Here is a 19,479-nt window from a genome sequence, read left to right on the forward strand (position 1 = left end):
CCAGAAACAGACCCAGTGGGGGCACAGCTGGGTTTGCTGTTCGGATTCTGCATCTCATAAAAATGGATATGCTCCAGTTCAACCACAGCTATTGAACCGGAAACAAGAATTAATTCGGAGAAATCCCCTGGCCTACACCATGCTGGAGGTCAGATGAGAGAAGCATAATTGTCCCTTCTGGACTTGCAGTCTAGGAACTGGTCTATGGTTTTAAACTGAGGGCAGAGAGGAGATACAAGCCCACATCTCCAGCCCCAGGGGTTATTTCTAAAGAATATGGACTGGATTCTGTTCACACTTAAACCAATCCAGAACAACTTCATCTTGGTGAGGTGTGACTCCAGATTGACTCCAGGGAAGCTGAGATCAGAATCCAGCCCTGACCCCACTACAGTCAGGGGCTGGCTCAGGACTGACCCTGGGTGATGTTCCGCTGAGCTTTGCCCAAGGCACCAGTGAGCGTTTCAGACTGGCAGACGCGCAGTGAACTGGGAGCAGGGAAGGAGCCCTGTGGGGGGACAGCACCTTCCAGCAGATCCCAGAGGTGCTAGGATATTTCAAAGCTTTGGAGACGCAGCTGCCCCTACAAAGCAATTAAATCCTTCTCCAACCGAGAGCTCTGTCTTCTCGCAAGGGGATGGTGTTGTAAGAGGCAGAGATGTCCAGAGTCCCTGCTTCATCCAGCCTCGGTGAGGCACTCCAGTGACCTCTGCACCAGGAATGGGATGGTCTTCTCAGACACCGACACACATTTGTGCACGCCTCGGCCCAGTGTGACTTCCCTTCGCACGGATCCAGAGCTGAAGGTGAAGACTGTACCTCTTCCCCAGTGGCTGAGAGCCCTGCTGGGGTGAATCAGTATCAGGCCCAGGCGGGGGCATGCTGGGCCCCTAATCCAAAATCCAGGAAGTCTGCAATGGGTTTTGGATCGGGCCCACCACATTCAGACAAGCGCCTAGTTTGCTAGGACGGTCCTACCACAGACAGCCTCCTCAGCACACGGACCGCAGGTGGACATGACGGTCTGCACCCCTGTATTCCCCCCTTTTAGGATTTCTAAATCTCAACCCGTATACTTCAGGAGTAATTTGAAACCTTTATAAAAAAACTTTCTTAAATTCAGAATATTTCAAAGTTTCCTGAACTGGCATTTCAGTTAATACATTCAAAACTTTACCAGACAGTTTTGCAATTGGGGTGGGGACTTCCTTCTCAGAGCCCTGGCATCTCTGGCCTTGCCGCATCAGTTATGAAAGTAACTGGAGGTGGCCCGTCGCCATCCACGTCGGATCCGTGGCCCTGGGGCCTGGAGGGCACCGGGCAGAGCCCGTGGGACCTCTCCTCCCATCACCGGAGAAGGAGCCACCTCAGGGCTGCCCAGGCCACTGGGGGTCCCGCCCTTGGAGGTCGGTACCACCCCTCTGGAGGAGTGGGGTGGGGGTGAGAAAAGGGGCAGGACTCTGAGGGGTGGGGCCTCTGACAAGTGATGAGGGGAAGGGGCGGGGCTCTGAGGGGAGGAGGAGGGGCCTATGGCAGGGGGTGAGGGGCGGGGCTCTGTGGGGAGGGGGCGGGGCTCTGAGGGGAAAGGGAGGGGCTGTGTGGGGAGGGGGCGGGGCCTGTGGCAGGTGATGAGGGGAAGGGGCGGGACTCTGAGGGGAGGGGGAGGGGCCTATGGCAGGGGGTGAGGGGCGGGGCTCTGTGGGGAGGGGGAGGGGCTGTGTGGGGGAGGGGCGGGGCCTGTGGCAGGTGATGAGGGGAGGGGCGGGGCTCTGAGGGGAAGGGGCGGAGCTCTGTGGAGCGGGGCCTGTAGCAGACTTTGAGGGTGGGGCGGAGCTTGTAGCGGGCTAGGAGAGGGGGAAGGGACGGAGCTTTGACAGGCGGGGCTTGTCTCGCGCCTCCCAAGCAGGGGCGGAGGCGGGGCATGGGTTGGAATCCGATTGGCCGCCGGACCCCCGCCCGCGTTCTCGCGAGGTTGTCGCGGGCAGGCGGGGCTCGCGCTCCTTCCAGTTCTCGCGAGAACACGGCGAGAGGCCCGGCTGCGCCTGCGCCAGACCCGGGACCGCAGCGTCTGTGGAGTGATGGGAGCGGGGAGGTGAGACCGGAAACGGCCCCGGGGACCCCCCCCCGCGCCGCGTCACCGCCCCCCCATCTGGAGACCCCCCCGGAGATACACCCCGCGTCACAGCCCCTCCCAACTCCCCCTCCCCGCACGGGGGTTCCCTGCCAACAGCCCCTCTGTTGCTAGGCCCCCCCTTGCTGGGGGAGTCCCTGTCCCCCCCGTTCCCACCCCCCCTTTCCCAGCCTGCCCCCCCCGCCGCCACGGCTCGTTGTGCCCCCGCCCTGGGATCAGCCCCCCCCACCGGGCACCTGGTTCCTGCCCCCCCTTCCCCCTCCGCAGCTGGTGCGCAGGGTCCAGGGGTTTCCTGGTCCAGGGGAGACCCAAACAGGGGTTGGGGGTGGCGGGGGGGTCACATATGGGGAAGCTGAGAGATCCAGTGTGTGGTAGAAATGTTCATAGCGGAGGGGCGGGTGCCCTGGCTATACGGGGAGGGGTAGATGGGGGAGGGGCGGGTGTCCTGGCTGGGTGGGGGAGACGTAGATGTGGATCGAGGAGGGTGTCTAGGTTACAGGAGGGGGAGGGGTAGGTATTGGTGGGGCAGGAGAGTGTCCTGGCAATAGGGGAGGTGGATGGGGGAGGGTATCCTGGCTATGGGGGGGTGAGGGATAGATTTGGATGGGGAGGGTATCCAGGTTACAGGAGGGGGAGGGGGAGGTATTGGTGGGGCAGGAGAGTGTCCTGGGAATGGGGGGGGGTGGGGGAGGGTATCCTGGCTATGGGGAGGGTGAGGGGTAGATTTGGATGGGGAGGGGAGGGTATCCAGGTTACAGGAAGGGGAGGGGGTAGGTATTGATGGGGCAGGAGAGTGTCCTGGCAATAGGGGGGGTGGATGGGGAGGGTATCCTGGCTACGGGGGGGGGTTGAGGAGTAGATTTGGATGGGGAGGGGAGGGTATCCAGGTTACAGGAAGGGGAGGGGGAAGTATTGATGGGGCAGGAGAGTGTCCTGGCAATGGGGGGGGTGGATGGGGGAGGGTATCCTGGCTACTGGGGAGGTTGAGGGGTAGATTTGGATGGGGAGGGGAGGGTATCCAGGTTACAGGAAGGGGAGGGGATAGGTATTGATGGGGGCAGGAGAGTGTCCTGGCTGGGGCAGGGGGTGAGGGGTAGATGTGGATGGGGGCAGGAGAATGTCCTGGCTATAGGGTTGAGGTGGATAAGACTGAGAGCCACTGGCTGGGGTGTAGCTCTGGAAAGGGGATGAGTGATTCTCAGGGCCTCCCCATCTCTGTCTCTCTCCCCACAGATGCCCCGTCACTGCTCTGCTACCGGCTGCTGCACCCGGGACACCCGCGAGACCCGCAATCGAGGCATCTCCTTCCATCGGTAAGAACTACCCTTGCCCTGCTCCCTTCCCACAACCTCCCCTTACAACTGGCCCTTCCGCCCACCCCTCCCTTGGGGAAGATGCAAGGGGACATCCAGGTACACTGAATGGCTGTGCATTTAACGGCAACAGAAAGGAAATACTTTCCTAGCACAGCCTGCGTAACTTCCTGCCACAAGGACTCACTTGTTATCATCAAAGCTTGTTGCTTCAAAACCACAGCTGAGACCTGGTGTGATCTAGGAATCACTGAGGAGTTAGGACCAATTTCCCCTTGTAGGGAGGTTATTCCAGAGCTGTCCACAAGGGGGTGTCTTGCCTCTTCCTCTAACGGAGCTGGGTTCTGTTGGAGAAGGATGCAGGGCTAGCGGGGTCTTTGATCTGATCCAGTGTAGTCGGTCCTACGTCCCAGGTCCAGTGAGTCATTTGGAGGTGGTTTTGTTTTTTCTTCTCTGTACCTAGAGAACATTAGCATCTCTGGGTTGAAAAGTCCTGGAGGGGAGGTTGTTCTTAGATCTGTCTTTGCACCCATGGACTCCCTCCTTGTAGCAGTTGAACCCCTGCCCCAGCCCATGCCTCTTCTGGAAGCTGAATGGTGCCATCTCTGTCCTCGCAGACTACCCAAGAAGGACAACCCACGGCGCAGTGTGTGGCTGGAGAACTGTCAGCGCAAGGACCCAAGTGGCCAGGGTCCCTGGAATCCAGCCTCCGACTACATCTACTTCTGCTCCAAGCACTTCGAGAAGAGCTGCTTTGAGATGGTGGGAATCAGGTGGGTGCAGGAGGCTGACTGACACCCAGGGATGCCCAGCTCTGTGCCCCGAAGCCGGGTGGTTTTAGTGAGGCTGAGCCTTGCTAGCCTGGGAGATGAGCTTTTTCGCCAGGTCTCCATAACTATGCCAGCAGCTGCCCCTGGCATCCCAGCTGGGCATGCTGGGGTGGAGAAAAACAGCACCACCAGCCACATAGATGCCTGGTTTAGGTCCTCTCTCCTCTGGGAGGATGGGTTGGACCATGTGGAGCCCTCCCCTGACCTCTCTTCTTCTGCCCTCTGGAAGGATGGACTGGTCCATAGGGTTCCCCTAATCCTGACATATCTCCTTCTACCCCTGGGAAGATGGACTGGTCTGTAGTTACCCCTAGACCAAACATACTCCTCCAGAAGAAGGGCTGGTCCGTACAGTTCCCCCTAGTCCTGGCATGTCCCCCCAAAGATGGACTGGTCCATATGGTTCCCTCTCGTCCAGATGTCCCCCCTGGTGAAGATAGACTGGTCTATACAGTCCCCTCCAGGGCAGTCCATCCTCCCCGCCGTGTGAGGATGGACTGGACCATATGGTTCCCCCACCTTCCAGTCCAGATACAGTCCCTCTGTCCTGGATGGTGAACTAGTCTGTGTGGTCCCACTAGTCCAGATGTACTTAGGTCACGTCTGCGGGTAGTGATCGATCTATCGGGGATCGATTTATCGTGTCTAGTGTAGACATGATAAATCAATCCCCAATCGCTCTGCTGTCGACTCCGGAACTCCACCAAGGCAAGAGGTGGAAGCGGAGTCGACGGGGGAGCGGCGTCCGTCAATCCCATGCTGCAAGGACGCAAAGTAAGTGATTCTAAGTCCATCTAAGATGCGTCGACTTCAGCTATGCTATTCTCATAGCTGAAGTTGCGTATCTTAGATCGATTCCCCCCCCAGTGTAGACCAGGCCTTACGCTCCCCATGAGGATGGACTGATCTGAATGGTTTTCCCTAGTCTAGACACTCCCCTCGTCCCGCAAAGGTGAGCTGGTCCATTTTGAGCACCCCCACCCCTCCTCAGATGCAGACACATCCCATCTCCCTCTCCCTTTGAGGATTGACGGACCGTGAGTCCCCTGAGGTCTAGAGTTTTCTTAAGGCCTGTTCATCACAGTTCCTTGGCCCCATTTTGCAATGAGTTCTGTTGAAACACAGTTCCGGTTTGTTACAGCAGATCTCTCAATGCAGGGTCTTGCTAGCGAGCGAAAGAATGCATGGTGTTTTACATTAATTTTTTTGAAAACATAAAAGTAATGGGGCGTTTATTGTAAGGTAGGGTAAACATACCCACAATCACTTACCCACCTAATTAAAGTCAATCCACAGTTGCGTAATAGAACAAAGAGCTCATCTGCACTGGGAAGTTAACTGGGTGAGGTGTGAATGTAAAGCACAGTAACTATTCTAGAATAAGTATACGCAAGTCACTGGGCTCAAGGCAGGGGAGAATGGATGAAATGCTGTGGCCCGTGTTAGACAGGAGGTCAGAGTAGATGATCTTCTGGCCTTAAAAATCTATGAATGTGGAACCCCAAGGGCTGGCTGTGTGGATCCAGTTGTGGGACCGGGGCCTTAAGCACCTGAATAAAACAAGGTATGCTTCAGACACTAAGGGATTTGTGAGAGAGAGGGTAAAAAAAATCAGACTGCTTCTTATTTCGAAGCCTATATATAGGTGACCACAAATTAAGCCCGGGTCTACACTTAAAATTTAGATCAGCCTAGCTACATGGCTCAGGGGTGTGAAAAATTCACGCTTTTGGGCGCCGTAGTTCAGCTGCCCTAAGCCCCGGTGTGGATATGGCTGGGTCGACAGAAGAATTCTCTCGGGGAGGTGGATTACCTGCATCTCCATCAACACAGAAAGCATCTACACTCCGGTACTACAGCATGACAGCTGCTGCTGCACCACCCAGAGTGTAGACCCAGCCTAGGACAGACCAATTGATAAGCTGAAAACCATATGCGCCAAAGTCAGGGCCTCATCCTGGCCTAGTAGTTCCTACGGGGCGAAAAGCCACTTAAAAATATTCCCAGGCCAGCAAAGAGAAACCCAGCTAAGCTAGTGGAACAGCGTTCACATCCAAGAGTCCCTGTGCCAGGAAAGCTTCCCCCCAGGGTGATGCCTCCAATGCAGGGCAGTGGGGTTGTCCCCAAGCCAGCTGGACCGGGGGCAGCTCGTGCCTGCCGATGTCTCTCCGCAGTGGCTACCACCGGCTCAAGGAGGGGGCCGTCCCCACCGTCTTCGAGTCCTTCTCCAAGGCGCGCCGGGCAGCAAAGGTGAGGCAGAAGGGTGTTGACCCCAAGGCCGCCAGGGCCTGGAGGAGGTGGAGGTGAGTGCCCGCCTTGTAGATGGTCCGCTGGCCTGGGTCATGGGGTGAGGGGCTGGGATGTGCCAAGGCAGAGCACATGGAGCAGGGGACTGTGCAGGCCAGGGTGCGGCTCAGAAGGGCCTGGTCTGCTCTTGTGAGACTGAGGAGGGCCCAGCCATGGCAGGGACAATGGGTCAGGGTGAGGAGCTGGAACTGGCTCTGCTGGGCTGTGTGCATTGGAGACCAGATCTGGGGGGCGGGGAGCAGGGTGAAGGTCACCCTGTGTGGGTGGGGCAGCCCTGGATGTTATCTGCTGGGCTAGATAGAAGGGACGTGGTCAGGAGCTGGGGCTGTCCCTGTCTGCTAGCCCCGCCCCAACCTAGCCTGGGGTCATCTTGGGATTGGGGTCAGGGTGTAGGTGGGAGGGGCTGGGGCTGCCCCAGGTTTGGATTGGGCAGTCGGGCTGAGGGGAGTTGGGATGGTGTGTGGCTCTGGGGCCCTGCTGTGCATGCTCTCTGCAGTGCATTGTGGGATGAGCTCTGTCCCCTCAGACGCAATCCAAGCCGAGGGGAGCAGGACGCCCTGGCCAACGCGGATATCTCATGCTTCCCGGAGGAGGAGGAATCTGAGCTGGCCACGCCCGCAGCCGCCCCCACCACTGAGCACCGCAGCTTGCCCGGGCCCCTCCCCCAGGGGGCGGAGCTAGAAGATCAGCACGACGTTATCCTGGCCAGCCTGTCGGACATCCTCCTGGAGTACCCGGCCGTGGCCACAGGGCAGGAGGCCACCACAGCCACGCCGGCGCTCCCGGAGACAGATGCCCCCACGCTCCCTGAGACAGATGCCCCCTCGGAGGCCCCCACGCCGCCCGCCCCGGAGCCGCCCCGCCCTGTCTCCCCATCTTTCTACATGCTGCGCCTGCCGCCCCCGGCCGGCGCCTACATCCAGAGCGAGCACAGCTACCAGGTGGGCAGCGCCCTGCTGTGGAAACGCCGCGCGGAGGCAGCCCTGGAGGCCCTTGACCGGGTCCAGCGGCAGCTGCAGGCCTGCAAGCGGCGAGAACAGCGGCTGCGGCTGCGCATCTGCGAGCTGCAACGGGAGCGGCGGGCGGCCCCGGACATGCGACGCCAGCTCAAGGAGCACCTCCAGGTCTTCGAGCTGCAGCTGCTGCGTGAGCTGGAGTGAGCCCTGGGACTGCACTCTGGGAGCGTCTGTGTGTAGGGTGGGGGGGCTTCGCTCCACCCCAGAGGGACTGTGTGGGACTTGGGCCTCTGCCCAGGCCCGAGGTCCTGGTCTCTGGGGCTCAGCCACGGCTGAGCTCACTCCCTGCCCACAAAAGGTGGCATGCCAGGGCTGGAAACACAAACCTGGTGACAGCACTTCTGTGCCCCCCACCCCTGCCCCGACCTTTGCCTCTGTGCCAGGGAAGCGGATTTATGGGTGTTGTAAATAAAGGTCTTGTTTTATATGGGGGTGATGGCCATGGAGTGTGCACAGGCTGTGGTGCGAGTGTGGCTGGGGGGCAGCTCTAGGGTAACCCCAGGGCAGACACTGCCCCATGTGTGCATCTGACCATTCCCCCAGGGGGGAGCTGTTGGGTCGGTCCCAAGGCAGCCAATGCCCCTTGTGTGAGTGTGCCAATTGCCCCGGGGGGAGCTGTTGGGTCGGTCCCAGGGCAGGCAGTGCCGTGATGTAAGCCTGCCCATTGCCCCGGGGAGAGCTGTGGGGTTGGTCCCAGGGCAGCCAATGCCGCTGGTGTGAGTGTGCCCATTGCCCCAGGGAGGAGCTGTGGGGTCGGTCCCAGGGCAGCCAATGCCCCTGGTGTGAACGTGCCCATTGTCCCAGGGGGGAGCTGCGGGGTCAGTCCCAGGGTAGGCAGTGCTGTGGTGTGAGCGTGCCCATTGCCCCATGGGGGAGCTGGGGGTTGGTCCCAGGGCAGGCAGTGCTGTGGTTTGCGCGTGCCCATTGCCCCAGGGGGGAGCTGGGGGTCATTCCCAGGGCAGGCAGTGCCGTGGTGTGAGCATGCCCATTGCCCCATGGAGGAGCTGCGGGGTCAGTCCCAGGACAGGCAGTGCCATGGTTTGTGCGTGCTCCATGCCTACGATTTTCCGCGTGTGCCTCCTTCTCCAGGGTCAGTTTGAAGGGGGACTCGCCACCCCCGAGTTTCCCCATTTCTGAGCAGGGAGCTGCGGCCAGGCCCCTGCTGGCTGGGTGCTCAGAGTGGCCCTGGGCCCTGTCTCCATTCCCCCGTGACCTTGGGGTTCTCTTAGTCACCAGACCAGAATTCCAGCTTGCCCCAGCTCTGCTACTTGAACCCCCCCATCCTGGCTGCCAGGGGCCTGCTGCATTAACTGAGTGTTGGCCTGGTGTGGGTTGGGGGGTGATGCCACCTGTTGTCCCCCCCCCACATCAGCTTGTCCCCTGCCCTCTGACAGGCCAAGCGCCAGAGCTGCAGCGAACACCCAGCTGAGCTCCTGGCTGGGAGACAGAAACGAGGGGCATGAAACTGACCACATGGCAAGGGGAGCAAGAGATGCAGTATGTGGGGACTTGATCCCCAGCTGGTATCAGTCCCCCTAGCGAGCAGAGCAGTGCTGGGTTACCCCAGCTGTGGATCTGGACCCACTGACTTGGGGCCGGTTGACACCAGCCGTCCCTGATGTTCAGTAATCCTGGAGGGGGAGAGGTTTACAGGTAGATACAAAATGACAGTCAGGCTTAAATCGACTGTCACAAGCACTGAGGTGTTCTCTGTGTATGTATAAAACATGCCCACGTCGCTCACCACCCCTCGGGCCCAGCGAGCACAACAAATAGCACCACGGCTGCAGGGGTCTTCTCCGTGGTACGGGGGTGTCCTATGCAGGCAGGCTCTGGTGGGGGGGCTGAGCCATGGCAGTTTAGAATGGGTCAGGAGGCCCTGCTGGATTCCCCGCCCAAGGCACTAGCTCCCTGGTGGGCTCTAACTGCCTCGGATGGACCCAGCTGGACAGCATCACCCGGAGCGCCCCAGCATGAGAGACGGAGGAGGTAGGAGACCAGGAGAAATATACCAGGACAGAGGTCCAGGCCTGTGACTGGCCTAGGTAATTAAGCTCCCTAGTAGGCACCATAGGTTGGCATCTTTCCTAGGGTTGAACCCCCTCACCTTTCCTGTTTGGGATGTGGGTCAGACACAACCAGGGAGAACCCAGACACCCACCCCCCAGGCTATGGATGGGGGGGGAGAGGTCCTGGTTTCTCTGGGGGTGGGAGAGAGATCCAAGCAGCCTCCTAGTTCCTCCCAAAACATCCCTCAATGTCTCGGCGTAAGGTTGGCATCTTCACCTGGGGATATGACCCTATTGGCCCCAGCAGGAGTCAATGGGGCAGACCCTCAGCAGAGGGTCAGATGGCTGTAGCTCCTTTTAGGTCACCATCAGCAGCCCAGGCTGACGAGCTGGACAGAGCAGGGGCAGTCGGACCCAGAGCAATGTCAGTAGAGCAGTCGAGAACATAGAGCCACCCCAGGACCTTGTCCTCGCTGGATGAGCAGGAGCGTTATGTGGAACTGCACAGATGCTGTTTGAGGGATGGTCTCTGTCCCAGTGAGCCCACAGTCAACATGCACCAGGCAGAGGTGTGGGACATGAGCATCAGCATTCCTGTTCTACAGAGGAGAAGGTGAGGCACAGAGAGATCGAGGGGCTGGGCCAGGACTCGAACCCAGCTCTCAGCACCACCTTCTGCCAGCTGAGAGACCCAGCTTGTGTTTCTCAGCTTCCAAGAGTTCCCGCAGAGTCGAGCTGAGAATCAGGGATAACGATCTCGGGGCCTCAGGCTCTTCCGGTGAAGGCTCGGTCAGACAATTGTCCCTCTTTTCAAGGTCCCTCCATGGGACATCATGTCACTGATTGTTGGGAACTATTTTGATCCGGAACTGAGGGGTCCTGGCCCTGGGATTTATCTACACTGAAGGGGGCACCTCTGTGATGGATCTTGGGGTGCCCAGCACTATGACCCAACTCTAGCAAAAGGGGATAGCTCGTGGTAGCCGGGTGTCATCTCCTAAACCCCACGAGCCCTTCCATCACCCAAGGACTCTCCTCTGGGCAGTGCCCACCCGACTTTACCTTGCATGATAACAGGAGTACCCCACTCTCTGAGTCCCTTTGCCTTCTGATATCCAGCCCCGGGCACAGGCTACTCACAGAAATCCCAGATCTTCCTCCCCCAGGCATGCCCCAATTTTGCCTTCAGCCACCACTCCTGTAAACCACACAGCACTGACAATGCAACAGAGGTGGGTTTATTTAGGAAGAAGTAAAGATTTAGCTAGGAAGTGGTGGAAACAGTTATGCCACACAGCAAAATCACCGGGCGTGAAGCGTCTGATCACTAGTTTCCTTGCTACTAAAGTAGGTCCCCCCTCCCCCCAATAAAAATTCAGTCTGTTGCAGAGCTGGCTGATTTAATGAGAACCAGGATCCAAATGTTCAGGAAAACACCCTCCCTCCCCTGGGGATTTCGTCAGTGAATGCATCCAGAGTGCATTTCCCTCTGTGTTAGGCTGAAAATAGCCTTTTGATCCTATTCGCGGGAGGGGTAAACCTCTGCCTCGGGGCAATGTTCCTTTTTTTAACCTTCCAGTAGTTTCATTCGATAGTTTTCAGTGACCTCTAGTGATTTCCTGTTCAAAGTCTTAGTATTGTGCAAGGCTAAACAACTGAGTCTTGCATTGCATCACTGGCTAAGGAGGGGAAGGGTGGGTGACAACTCCCCTGGCTCAATGGGCCATTGTCGAGACATTATCCCCCTGGGGTCTAATTTCTTCTCCTAGTCCGGAAAGCATAGGGTCAAAATCAAAACATTATCCCTTAAATGTTACCTGTACATGCATCCCACAACGATTATGAATCTTGACTAATTATGAGCATTCTGTAGGTACTTTTCGCATTACACTTTCTGGATAAATATCCTTAAGATGCATTTGGTATAGTGAGTTTGTCAGGTCTCAGGTGAGAGCTGTTTGCAAAGAAGGGGACCTTTCGCCAATGGCTTGTGGCGTTTCAGCGTCTCATTAGGGCTGGGAGGAAGTTTTCCATCAAGTGCTTTTTTTAGACAGAAAATTGTTGGGTTTTTTTTTCCTCTCTGAAACATTTTTTTTTTCACCAAAAGAGCCTGTTGATGAAATGTCAGTTTTTTCAGCAAAAACGTGACTGCTTGGAAAATGGAATATTTTGATTCAGAAATGCCACAGTGATAGCTTATGGGAATTGTAGTTTGCTTGTCTCATGTCCCCATTCTCCTCTATAGGCTGGGCTCTTCATTTGGACTACATCTCCCATGATGAACTACAGCGTAGCATTCCCATGATGCACCACCTCTATCTCCAAGAGGAGAGACCATAGTGCCTCAAGGGAGATGTAGTCTGACCAGAGAGCCCAACCTATAAAGAAGAATGGACACATGAGGCAACATGATGGCATTTCAGAATTGAAATATTTAGGGGTTTTAGCCAAAAAATTTCATCCATTGGTGAAAATTTTTTCACCATTTGGCAAAAAATTTCCAGTATTAAAATTTTCACCAACCAAAATTGAAATTTTCTGTGGAAAAGTCAGAGAAAAACAAAAAAATCCACTTCAAGGTAACTTTCTGAGGAGAGATTTAGCTGAAAACAAACCACTTTGGTTCCATCAATATTTTCTGTGGAAAATGTAAACAAAAATGAAAAATTTCACAGCCAACACTATTGTCTCTGGAAAATTAAGAGGGAAATGAAAAATTTCTGTTCCATTGATGTTTTCTGTGGAAAGTCCAGATAGGAACAAATATTTTCTCTTTCACTGAAATTTTCTGTGGAAAGTGTAGATGAAAAAGGATATTTATGGTTCCATCTATGTGTTCTGTGGAAAAATTAGGGAGAAAAAGACAAATTTTCCCTCTTGCCAACATGTTCTTTGGAAACTTCAGACGAAGAATTAAAAAAATCAGTTCTGTTGACATTTTCTGTGGAAAATTTAGGCCAAAAAAAATTTTAATAGTTTTTTTTCCCCCGCTGTGGAAAATTAAGACAAAAATGTTCTGTGGAAACCCCTTTGTTTCCCAACCAGCTCTCACCCCGTGACATATCCCAACTGCCCCCTCATTTTAGGTCCACATTATGGTAGCATGGCCTATTGGCCATACTTAGGACTTCTTGGGCTATCCGGCCCTGTACATCAACTTGGCCATGGCCTCCTTGACCTCCTTGTTCTTCAGGGTGTAGATGAGCAGATTGAGGGCCGGTGTGACCACGTTATAGAAGACGGCGATGTGCTTGTCCCAGTCGGGAGTGGTGCCAGAGCGGGGCCTCATGTACATGGAGATGACGGTGCCATAGAAGATAGTCACCACAGCCAGGTGGGAGGCACAGGTGGAGAAGGCTTTGCGTCGCCCAGCAGCCACCTGCACCCGCAGCACAGAGGCCAGGATGAGGCCATAGGAGGCCAGGATGACGGCCAGTGGGAGCAGCAGGATGAGCACGGCTGCCCCGAAGACCACGGCCTCGGTGAGGCGCCTGTCGGCGCAGGCCAGCTCCAGCACCACCGGCAGCTCGCAGAAGAAGTGGTTGACTCGGTTGGGCCCACAGAAGGGCAGCCGCAGGACGCAGGCCACGTTGACCACCGAGAGGAGGAACCCAGTGGCCCAGGAGGACAAGGCCAGCGCCCAACAACGGCTCCGCCCCATGAGAGCGGCGTAGCGCAGCGGCCGGCACACGGCGACGAAGCGGTCGTAGGCCATGGCGGCCAGCAGGATGGCCTCGGAGCTGCCGAGCGAGAGGGCGAGGTACATCTGGGCAGCGCAGTGAGCAAAGGGGATGGATTTGCTGTGGGTCAGGAGATGGGCTAGAGCCTGGGGGATGGTCCAGCTGGTGTAGCAGATCTCCAGGAAGGAGAGGTGGCTGAGGAAAAAGTACATGGGGGTGTGGAGGCACGAGTCGGCCCGCACCAGGCCCACGATCAGCAGGTTGCCCGCCAGCGTGACCAGGTAGGTGGCCAGGATGGCCACGAAGAGGAGGCGCTGCGTCCGCGGCTCGCTGGACAGACCCACCAGGATGAACTTGGAGACCGAGGTGCGGTTCTCACCCCCCATCGCCTCTGTCTGCCTGTAGGGAGAGAGAGCGGGGGGATAACACAGGCCGGGCTCTGAGGCAGACTCAACAGGGGCTTGGCTAAGCCCGGATCAATCCAGAGTCGCACCTGACTGCACTGAGGGAAGGGCTGGATTCTGATCTCAGCCCCCTGGGGTCAATCTGAATTTCAGGGGCAACTCCAGATTGAATGCAGGGGGACTGAGATCAGAATCCAGCCCTGACCCCATTGCAGTCAGGGGTGCTCTGAGCAGGGATCTGTACCTGGGGTGCTCCTCTCCCAGGAGAATGCCCTACTCACTGGACTATTTAGCAAGTCTCTCTTTCCCCATCCTTCTTCATTATTCTGCATTTGCAAAAAATGTGCGTCAAATCTTTTGAAACTTCCTGGTCATTAAAGGTCCCCTGGAACATCCCATCCCCCACCTCCACCCCCACTCCCACACCCACACACAGCCCAGATTCCTGGCCAAGCCCTCTGGGCTCTCAGCTGGTTTCTCCATCACTTCCTGTCCCAAACCCTTGCAGTAGTGTTGCTTTATGCTGTTAAAGAGCCCCTGTATTCAACCAAAGAGGTGGCCACAGTTCAGCACTAGCAGCGGGGTCCCTGTATAACCAGCCCCTGTGCCCCACCCCAGATCCCACCTCTCCTGCCCGCCCAGAGCGATTTGCTGGGCACATAGCACTGCGCAGAAGCTGAAGACGGGATGTCCAGAAGCCTCCAACAACTGGAGAAGACACCGGTAAGGCCTCATCTGTAATACTGCGTCCAACACCTGCGTCCCTCTTTCAAGAAGGAGGATTCCAACCAGAGAGGAGCTGGGATGAGCGGGGTTCGGCGCCCTGATCTCCCAAGAAGGAACTGGCAGAACCGGGCCTGTTTAGGCTGGAATACAGGCTGAAAGGAGCACCGATTCTTCTATCAATTCCTCTGCGAGGTGAAAACCCGGAAGGGGATGAGCTACTGAAGCAGAATTTTTCTTATGGCTAAATATCAATGCAGACGTCCAGGAACAAAGAAACGAGGCTGTATTGTACGCCCAGGGTGGGGGACTCTCTCCTGGGGAGCAGGGACTCTGAGAAAGATTTGGGGAGTCATGGTGCGTAATCACCTGAACACAAGCTCCCAGTATGGCCAGAGGAGCCAATGCAATCCTGGGGTATGCAGAGAGCAATCTCAAGTAGGCGCGGAGAGGTTATTGTACCCCTGCATCTGGCCCTGGGGTGACCACTGCTGGGATCCGGTGTCCAGTTCTGGTGCCCACCATTCAAGAAGGATGCTGATAAATCAGTGATGGGTCAGAGAAGAATCAGGAGAATGACTGAAGGATTAGAAAACCTGCCAGAGAGGGATAAACTCTAGGAACTCAATCTATTTCTTTTAACAAAGAGAAGGTCCAGGGAGGACTTGATCCCAGTCTATAAGTGTCTACACGGGGAACAAATATTTCATAACGGGCTCTTCAATCTAGCAGACAATGGTCTAACACCGTCCAATGGCTGGAAGTTGAAGCTAGACAAATTCAGACTGGAAACAATGTGTCCATTTGGAACGGGGAGAGCAATTAACCATCAGAACAACTCGCCAAGGGCATGGTGGATTCTCCATCACTAGCAATTTTCAAGCTGGATGTTTCCCTGAAATCTCCGCGCTAGGAATTCTCTGGCCTGGGTTATACGGGGGGTCAGACTAGATGATCACATTGGTCCCTTCTGGCTTTGGAATCTATGAATCTGTGACGGATGATGTGGCCCAAGGGCAAATGGGGATACGCTGGCCAGGAGCCACATGAGGCTGGAAACCAAGAGCAGGTTTCCCCCCGTCAGCGGGCAGCTTCTGGAGCAGCTTCAGAAGAGGAGGAGATGAAGGCAAGAAACCAAACCAGAGCTCGATGAGTTTCTGCCCCACAAACTTTACTCAGGTTCATAGATTCATAAATACTAAGGTCAGAAGGGATCATTCTGATCATCTAGTCCAACCTCCTGCACAATGCAGGCCACAGAATCTCATCCACCCACTCCTACAAAAAACCTCACCTATGTCTGAGCTATTGAAGTCCTCAAATCGTGGTTTAAAGACTTTAAGGTGAAGAGAATCCTCCAGCAAGTGACCCGTGCCCCATGCTACAGAGGAAGGCGAAAAACCCCAGGGCCTCTTCCAATCTGCCCTGGAGGAAAATTCCTTCCTGACCCCAAATATGGCGATCAGCTGAACCCTGAGCATGTGGGCAAGATTCACCACCCAGATACCCAGGAAAGAATTCTCTGTAATAACTCAGATCCCACCCCATCTAATATCCCATCACAGGCCATTGGGCCTATTTACCGTGAATAGTTAAAGATCAATTAATTGCCAAAATCATGTTATCCCATCATACCATCTCCTCCATAAACTTATCGAGCTTAATCTTGAAGCCAGATAGGTCTTTTGCCCAACTGCTTCCCTTGGAAGGCTGTTCATTTCATCCAGAGAACTCCAAGTGCTTTACAAAGAAAAGTATGTATGATGGCCCTCAGTTTACAGACAGGGAAATTGAGGTATAAGAAGAAAGGAGTCCCATATGTCTTCTTTTTCCACTGTACTGAGCCAGCTCTGCACTCATTCACCTAAACACATGGTTAAATGCTAAAGAAAATGCAGAGCTACACTTTGCAGTGCCCAGCACAACGGACTCTGGTCGGTCCCTAGGCACTATAATAAACATGGTCACTAATAGCTAGCTACCCTGTGCTATTAATTGGAAGAGATACTCTGGGTAAATCCCTAGCTGATCCAATCCAAGATATACACAGAGTATGGTTTAGTGGTCAGCACACCACAGTAATGGAAATCTGGACACCTGGGTTCTACCCTCAGCTCTGCCACGAATTCGCTGCAATACCGTGGGACCTCTTTCTGTGCCTATAAAACTGCGAGGGGGGTCAGTGAAGTTGCCATGCTGGAGCATAGGGAGCACTGGAAATTGCTTGTTCAAGGGCACTACAGATGTGTCTAGTATTACTTATGGGGTGCTGTTCAGTATACATGGTGCTTTATGGACACAGGTCTCTGCCCCTCGTTAAAAGAAAAGGAGTACTTGTGGAATGCATCTGATGAAGTGAGCTGTAGCTCACAAAAGCTTATGCTCAAATAAATTTGTTAGTCTCTAAGGTGCCACAAGTCCTCCTTTTCTTTTTGCGAATACAGACTAACACGGTTGCTACTCTGAAACCTGCCCCTTATTAGTAAGAGATGCTATTTGGCAACCATGATAAGGCCGGAAGTATTTGGGCATAGGCACATGCTGATTAGTTAGAGCCACGGTGATCATTAGAACTGTGTACATTGGTACCCTGGGGCTAGCTCGGTTCCTTTGTTAACCTGGGGAGATACCAGTTGTAGTCAACAACTAACTGGTGAGGAGGCCAGGGAAAGAAGGACAACTGTGTCTGCACCACTTCGTTGGCTGCGGACTGTATGCCAGCAGTATGGGACCAGGCAGCCTGCCAAGCCTGCCGCTCTCACTCTTGGATATTCACAAACAGAGACGGCAGAGGCATGGCAGCAAGAGAGAAAGGTCAGTGTCACTTCTCACATGAGTCTACCTGAACATGGGGTCCCCAGTATGCTGGGTGGGCAGAAAGTAAGAATCAGACGTACCCTTGGTTCAAAATTACCCATTCCTCCACAGGCTAGAGAGAGGCAAATTCATCCTATTCTTGAGGTGTAGGCTCAGTTTGTGCCAATAGCATTTCTCTTCTTGATGGTACCCAACGTGGTGGCCCCTGGAAATAACACTTCCCACTGCTGCTTATGTGTGTAGCACCTGCTATCCTGGAGGAAGGAAGTTTTGTGGCCTTATGAGGTGTGAACTCAATATAACCCTTCTCTCATCCCCATCCTGAAACTGCTTTGCTGCACACATATTAAGACCTGTTATCCAAGGCGTGTGCAGTCTTTTTTCAAACTTTAATTAAGCTTCTCGGTGCTCTGGAAAGCCCAGAGTCTAGTAACCATATGGCCAAGGGGCAAGCTAAGGCAGAGACGTGAAGCGACTCATTCAGCCTTACTCAGCAAGGTAACGGGAGAGCTGGGGCTGGACTTTGCTGCCACCTCCGCACGAGAGTCCCAGAGGTGGGGCTGGAACCCAGGCATCCTGACCCCCTGTCCCACCTTCTTCTGAGCTCCAGACCTTGCTCCCTTCCTTCACAGAGCTGGGCATAGAACCCAGGCATCCTGACTCCCAGCATCCCTGCTTCAGCTATTAAGCTGCACAGCCTCTGTTTGATGCAAGAACAAATCCATTTAAAAAACCAATGAAATGATAACTGAAGTGAAACTGCAGAGCCAGCATTGCACTCCCTAGATTGCGGCTCCTTGAAAGGGGTTCTGCATGAGCATCTTTGGGGCACTGCAGACCAGACACCTAGAACAGTTTCTTAAGCATTACGCTTGTCCTTAATGTGCAGTCAAGCAGAGGGCCAGAAGACAGACTGGTGGGGTCACAGCACACAGAGAACTATGAAGTGGCCGGAAGGGAATTTGGACTTTTTAAAAAACAACCTGAAATCTCAGTTCAAGTTCCCCACCGTCAATGGCTCGGACAAAAGGCATTCCACTTGTAGTGCAGTGTAGCTCTCCTAACCACGCAACCAGAACAACTGCACCTGCCTCTCCGGCTGCCCTAATCATCAACCATTTGGGGAAGTGTCCTGTGTTTTCCCGTATGCCAGTCACCTGTTAGCCGAGGCACGCACGTGCTCACAGGAAACCAGCGCTGCCACAAAAGCAGTGCTAGAAAGAATGTGGAGCCCAGGAGGAGAAAGGGGAGCATGGAGTTGATCAAAGACTGCTCCAGCCACACTGAAGAGTCCGTGATCCCCTCCACACTTTCTCTTGGTGCATTTTCCACATTTAACCCCTCAGCCCCTACTTCTCTCCCACAAAAGCTGTCAATGGCTCTTCCAGCCTCATCACTTCAGCTACACTCTGCAACATTCCTCCTAAGATAGCTTCACTCACCAGCTGATTGTTTTTAGAGTAGCAGCCCTAAGCAACATCCACCTTCTGTAGGTATATATATATCTTCTTACTATATGTTCCATTCTATGCATCCAATGAAGGGGTCTGTAGCCCACGACAGCTTATGCTCAAATAAATTTCTTAGTCTCTAAGGTGCCACAAGTACTCCTGTTCTTCTTTCAGCTGATTATTGTATCTCAAACTCCAACACCAACCTCATGGCTGTGAGATAACAGCGCTCACATATGCCCACGCAGGCACATTGCACTCAACTTGTTTACAGGCAAAAGGATTAAAAACCTGAGGGTGGTGGAGAAGAGTATTGGGAGGAGGGGAGACAAAGGAAAGGCAAATCCCACCATACAAGCCGTTGGAAGCTTTAGCAAGGAAATACCAAGAAGGCCCCTATCAAGGTTCCTTCCCCACTCTGAACTCTCAGGTACAGATGTGGGGACCTGCATGAAAGACCCCCTAAGCTTATTCTTACCAGCTTAGGTTAAAAACTTCCCCAAGGTACAAACTTTGCCATGTCCTTGAACCGTATGCTGCCACCACCAAGCGTCTTACACAAAGACCAGGGAAAGAGCCCACTTGGAGACGTTTTCCCGCAAAATATCCCCCCAAGCCCTACACCCCCTTTCCTGGGGATTTTCTAGCTCGATTACTTACTAATTTAACAGGAATTGGAAGCCCGCATTCCTGATCTGTTCCTGGCAAAAGCATCACACAGACAGATAAACCCTTTGTTCCTACCCCCCCTCCAGATTTGAAAGAATCTTGTCCCCTCATTGGTCATTTTGGGTCAGG

The 19,479-nt window shown here is 54.6% G+C and overlaps 2 protein-coding genes across 5 annotated transcripts in view; one reads left to right on the top strand and one right to left on the bottom strand.

Moving 5' to 3' along the window:
- The first annotated feature begins 1,933 nt into the window (after positions 1-1,933).
- THAP7 (THAP domain containing 7) lies at positions 1,934-8,022 on the top strand. Of its 3 annotated transcripts, none has more exons than XM_038381146.2 (5): positions 1,934-2,092; positions 3,365-3,444; positions 4,062-4,217; positions 6,449-6,577; positions 7,108-8,022. In XM_038381146.2, exons 2-5 carry the CDS (start codon positions 3,365-3,367, stop codon positions 7,739-7,741), a joined length of 999 nt encoding a protein of 332 aa, XP_038237074.1. In that variant the 5' UTR covers positions 1,934-2,092; the 3' UTR covers positions 7,742-8,022. The 3 variants fall into 3 exon arrangements, with proteins under 3 accessions (XP_038237074.1, XP_043357144.1, XP_043357145.1); XM_043501209.1 differs by having other exon boundaries at positions 1,935-2,092; positions 7,078-8,022; XM_043501210.1 differs by lacking the exons at positions 1,934-2,092; positions 3,365-3,444 and having other exon boundaries at positions 4,084-4,217; positions 6,282-6,577; positions 7,078-8,022.
- Positions 8,023-10,686: 2,664 nt separating this feature from the next.
- Positions 10,687-19,479, bottom strand: part of LOC119846920 (olfactory receptor 2A1/2A42-like) — a 40,880-nt gene continuing 32,087 nt past the window's right edge. For both annotated transcript variants that reach the window (XM_043501219.1, XM_043501218.1), the window contains one exon: positions 10,687-13,685. In XM_043501219.1, the coding sequence (XP_043357154.1) occupies positions 12,743-13,672 (930 nt within the window). In that variant the 5' untranslated portion in view covers positions 13,673-13,685 and the 3' untranslated portion in view covers positions 10,687-12,742. The remainder of the gene's footprint in view (positions 13,686-19,479) is intronic.

The sequence above is a fragment of the Dermochelys coriacea genome, chromosome 23 (genome assembly GCF_009764565.3).
Source record: "Dermochelys coriacea isolate rDerCor1 chromosome 23, rDerCor1.pri.v4, whole genome shotgun sequence".
Taxonomy (NCBI): Eukaryota; Metazoa; Chordata; order Testudines; family Dermochelyidae; genus Dermochelys; species Dermochelys coriacea.